The following is a 5,677-nucleotide window of genomic DNA, read 5'->3' as shown; positions in this document are numbered from 1 at the left end:
ATCCAACATCTCATTGCTATTTTTACATGTTTTTATCCAATGAATCCGACATCTAATTCTATTATTTTCTTTATTCTATGTTTTTTTTTTTTCATTTTTTCTTTTTAGATGTAAGCCCCTTCATTCTATGTTTTTTTTTTCGCTTTAGATATGTGCCCCACGTTTCAGTTAATCAGATGCAGGCCGGCGCTTGACGCATTCCAATCAAGAAACCAATTGATTGAATCAGAAGCGAGCAGTAGAATCATAATGAATCATAATCGGTTGAATCTCCGAATCGGAAACGAACATCATTGTCGTTTTTAGGAAAGCTAATCTCAGTCTTTGCCAAATTTCACAAGTCTTCATGTTGAAATTTTTGAAATCATAAACTCGCAAAGTGTTGAAGCAGCAGGTTTCATAGAACTTCATGAATTTAATAAAAAAATGTAAAGAATGAACCAAGCTCTGTATAGAATTGTATAATCTTGAATTTGAAGCAAAGTGCTTTTGATTTACATGATGAACAAGGTTATTGGAGTATTACATATGAATTTAAAACGTGGATTTCAACACAAAGTCTCAAATGGTTATTGTTAATTAATATTTGTTGATGTTGATAAAACTTAACCAAGTTTTAATGTTTGATTAGTTTTTTTTTTTTTTTTTTATGTTTCATAGTTCGTATTTGAGATGAGTTGATTAAAAAAAAGTCAAATAATTACAAGTTAGTAAAGACTACAGTGGATTGGTTTAAGAAAAAAAATAATAATAAATGTTCAACTGATTGGATAAAAACATATAGAAAGGTTGGAGTTAACTTAATAAAAAAATAAATGAAGAACACTATTTTGGTAAATAGTTTTCAAAGAACATCAAAATGATAAATATTTTTTTCTTCAACACTAGTTTGGAAAAAAACTCAACAAACATGCCCTAAGTTTGATTTGATGCACACGTTCTTATGATATTCGCCAATATGAAAATTGCACGTATCATGAGGGTCAGAAAAGAAAGATTTGACGCACACCTTCTTATGATATTCGCCAATATGAAAATTGCACATATGAGGGTCAGAAAAGAATACTGGGTGGAAAACTAGTTACTTTTTTATATGGGTGGGAAACTAGTTATTTTATTATCAGATTTTGCAATATCCATGTGGGAATGACATTCTACAAAAATAATATAATACTAAGATTTATATCGTCATAAACTAAAGAGTTAAATGCCATTTTAGTTCCTGTGGTTTGGACCACTTTGTCAGTTTAGTCCAAATGTTTCATTTTTAACCTGTGGGTCCAAAAAGGTTTCACAGTTGCCATTTTAGTCCACTTGGTTAACTTCATCCATTTTTTCTGTTAACGAGAAGGCCAATTCGGTCATTTTGTATGTAATTCTGTTAACTAAAAGGGCAATTCAGCCATATAAAATGACCGAATTGGCCTTCTCGTTAACAAAAAAAAAAATGGATGACGTTAACCCAGTGGACTAAAATGGCAACTGTCAAAACTTTTTGGACCCACAGGTTAAAAATGAAACCTTTGGACTAAACTGGCAAAATGGCCCAAATCACAGGGACTAAAATGGCATTTAACTCTAAACTAAATACTAACAAATTTTCATTATATTATATTTAATCAATCAGGCTATATTTAATTCATTATAATCAAATACAAAGTCTCTAATTAAAAATAAGAAATCGTAAAAAAGGTATCAAACAGACTCTGATTGATCTCATTCAAGCAGCATTGGAACCGATGAAACCGTCTCATCGAACTCTACGATGTGAAATTTTAGGTTTTTGTTTTTAGATGTTTAGCTTAGTTTTTTTGTTTTTAGATATTTAGCTTGTAGATTTTAGACTTTTTGTTTACATCATCATGTTTGTTTATTTATCATTGTGTTTTTTCTATATTTGCATAATTATATCTTTTTTGTGACTCATTGTGTCTTTTTTCTTCGACATTATGTTATATTTTGCGACCCATTATCTCTTTGTACACCACTTATTTTTAAGAGCTTTTATAGAATAACTTTACTCATGTTTAATGATATTAGTTAACCTCTATTTAAAAAAAAAAAAAACGGGGACTGCCGTTTTTTTTTTTCTCTTTTACTTGAGAGCTTAAAAATATCATACATCCCATTTTTGCTCTACAGAAACTCGGATTATATTAAAGGGGATATATTTATGATTCAAAGAATAACTTCTAATTTACCAAACTTTCTTTAGCGTCACTTATTGCCATAAGAGATATGGAGTTTGTAGGATAGGTCTTAATAGTTGATACTACTCCCGCTTCCCAAACTTTTTAATTTTATTTTATTTATTAACAACTATTTTCACTTAAATACAACATAATTTTACACTTGCAAAGATTTAGGGGCTGTTTGGTAGCCTCTGAATGGTCATTAAGAGTCTACTTCTTAATGGAACCATTAAGAATTTTACCAATGTGAAGGTAGAAGAATGTGACATGTGATGATTTACCATTCAGATGTTACATCTTAATCATTCAGACTTGAGGTTACCTCTTATTCATTCAGAGGTTTTAAACCATTAAGAGGTAGCATCTGAATTGTCATTAAAAGGCTACCAAACAGCCCCTTAAACTCACACTACTCACTTTCATATATAATATAAATTTTATCTCTTAATAGTTCTTCATTTATAAACAATAAGAAGAACTTGAAGGGTTAATAGGTCTACTAAAGTAACTCACAAGACGGTCTATGGTATCCATCTTGGTGTTACATGATGGTTTGTAAATTATAACACATATATAAGCATAAAAATCACGTTTTAATAATAAATAACAGGTACTCTGATAAATGATTTATTGTTTGGTATTTTTATTTGTTGTTAAACAATTAGGGCTTTATAAAAAAGCTATTAACATGATAGCACTTTGAGTTAGTAGTTTGTATCCGATACGGGAGCACTTACAACATACTTTACCTTGTGGCCTTCAAATCGGTGCATCGTCAAGACATAGTAAATTTTCATAAGCAGCATGCGACAAGGGATGTGGTCAACACATGGAAAAAGAAACGTCCTTTCTAGTTGTAGGACCGACTGCTATGTTGAATTAGATTTTTTTTTGAAACGACGACTATGTTAAATTAGATACGTACCCTTTTGATACAAACAATCATGTATGATTTTGATTCATTCAATTAGGAATAAAAAACAAATCATTCATTATCATTCAAGTCTACTCAAACATTTAGTTGTCAATAAATGAACAATGATATTTATTCTATCAAGTAAGAAAGTATTTGTTTTATCATGAGGATGACACAACAACAAATTTTTCTTTATAAATAATCACGTTAAGATGACTATGATTACATACAATCAATATTATATTACCCATATCACCAATAACTATAAACAATGAAGATTTCATGATTAAAAGTTATATGACATCATCCATAACTTTCTTTACAATTATTTTAACGACAACATTGATTACAATATTTGCATTTGTTGACCGGAATGCTATTAAATCAATTATCATAAAATTTTAAATAAAACTACATTTTGATTATTCCAGAAAGCAAGAAAGAACCAAAATCCAAATAATACAACATCCTAAAACATTACATCAACATTCGACAATGCTATTTGAATTCTTGAATTTTTTTTTAAACGGTCGACAAAATATTTTATTCATTATGGCAAGACGTTACTCACCAAATATACATATAAGGTTCATCACCAAAACTTTAACAATTACATTACAAAACTAGCCGCCGAAACTAAATCTACTCCATTCTTCCCATGTTAACGTCGCCTCTTTTGATCTATTCTTGACCCAAAGATACGCCATTGATTTTATCTCATCTAACATCTTCATAGCGTTTGGAATTCTTTGTCTAAAAACGGCATCATTCCTCATTTTCCATATACTCCAGAATGTCACCAAGACAACCGCATGTATTGCTTTCTTTTTTTTCCTCGATCCCGAGCTGACTTCATGCAGTGTCAATAGATCGTTGATTCCAAAGGCAACAACAGGCGGTAACTTACACCAAGCCGCTATATTCTGCCAAGCCGTTTGTGCATGATGGCACAACACAAAGATGTGATCACATGTCTCGACATACTCGCCGCATAGTACACACATTTGATCCAGAACCGGTATATTCCGTATTGCTAATGCATTTTTAGTCGGCATCCTTTCCATCTCTGCCCTCCAAGCCACTATGCCAACTTTTTTCGGCACCCAGTTATTCCACTCAAAAGCTCTTTCCGGACTGATACGATTCGCTGCACTCAGGATTCTTTTAATGCTAGCCACACTAAAAATTCCATTCGGATCATACTTCGAGCACCACCTATCCTTACCCGATGTTGGAACCAAACTGTCAATCAATCCTATAAGTTGCTGGACCTGATTTGATTCCTCCAAACCGAGGACAGGCCTGGCCCAGGCCCAATTAAACACAATGCCAGAATTATCAACAGTAACTCGATCATATACCATGCACTCCTTGACCATTTCTACTTTGAATAGATCTGGAAACTTTAAATATAAAGGTAAAGGATCTACCCAACTATCCAGCCAAAAAGAGACATCCTTACCATTTGCTAGCACCGCTGAAATTTCCTGACTCATATCAATATCAGCAGTTAGAAGAGATTGTCGAATACTAAGAATACTTTTTCCATGGCCCTGCAATAGACGCTTTAACAGGCAAATCATTCCAAGCCCTTAAACTATGATGAATCGCCCAGATTACATTCCGCCATAATGCTTTCCTTTCCGATTTAAATCTCCACCACCACTTTGCTAGCATTGCTAAATTCGCGTCCCTAAGTGATCCAAAACCCAACCCCCCATATTCAACAGGCGCAATCGTTTTTTCCCACGCAACCCAATTCATTTTGGCTTTTTCTTCCGACCCACCCCAAAAAAATACCCTTCTAATCTTATCCAATGATTCCAGAACTTTTATCGGGGCTTTAAACAGTGAAAAATAATAAGTTGGTAGAGAGTTCAACATCGATTTAATTAGTGTTATTCTCCCACCATAAGATAACATTTTAGCTTTCCATAAAGAAAGTCTATTCTTAAAAATTTTGATCACCGGTTTCCAATTTCTAACAAGGTTCATGTTGGCACCAATCATCAAGCCAAGATGTTTAAATGGGAACATACCTTGTTTGCATCTCAAGAGAGTAGCCATGTCTTGAACTTCCTGCTCTCCCACGCCAATTCCATAGATACTACACTTAGCGAGGTTTATTTTTAATCCAAAAGCTAGATAAAAACATCTCATCAACCTACGCAAATTTATTATGTTCGACAATGACCACTCACCAATAAACATCACATCATTCGTATAGATCAAATGAGACAAATAGGGTCCACTATTGGAGACTTTAACCCCATTGAATACACCAATAGAAGTAGCTTTCTTCATAATACTGGTAAGTGCTTCCATAACAATAACAAACAAGAACGGAGATAATGGATCCCCTTGGCGAAGCCCACGGGAACAATCAAATTCCCTAGTTGGTGATCCATTAACTAAAACAGAAGCTCTAGCCGAATTCACTGTAGCCATCACTCATGCTCTCCATCTACTCGGGAAATTCATTTGTGCCATAATCGAGTTAAGAAACCTCCAGTTGACAGAGTCGTACGCCTTATTAATGTCAACTTTAAAGAACATTCCACTTCGCTTA

The 5,677-nt window shown here is 33.2% G+C and overlaps 1 protein-coding gene across 1 annotated transcript; it reads right to left on the bottom strand.

Annotated features, from left to right (window-relative positions):
* Positions 1–3,731: 3,731 nt before the first annotated feature.
* Positions 3,732–4,487, bottom strand: LOC110893046. Its single transcript, XM_022140168.1, has one exon. The coding sequence runs from the start codon at positions 4,485–4,487 to the stop codon at positions 3,732–3,734; it is 756 nt and encodes a 251-aa protein (XP_021995860.1).
* Between the last annotated feature and the right edge of the window lie 1,190 nt (positions 4,488–5,677).

The sequence above is a fragment of the Helianthus annuus genome, chromosome 12 (assembly GCF_002127325.2).
Source record: "Helianthus annuus cultivar XRQ/B chromosome 12, HanXRQr2.0-SUNRISE, whole genome shotgun sequence".
NCBI classification, from domain to species: Eukaryota; Viridiplantae; Streptophyta; class Magnoliopsida; order Asterales; family Asteraceae; genus Helianthus; species Helianthus annuus.
The sequence above is the reverse complement of the archived record's forward strand: the minus strand, read 5'-3'. Positions and strand labels throughout refer to the sequence as shown.

Coding starts and splice junctions, on each gene's coding strand:
- LOC110893046 (XM_022140168.1), bottom strand. CDS start 4,487: ATGGTCAAGGAGTGCATGGTATATGATCGAGTTACTGTTGATAATTCT.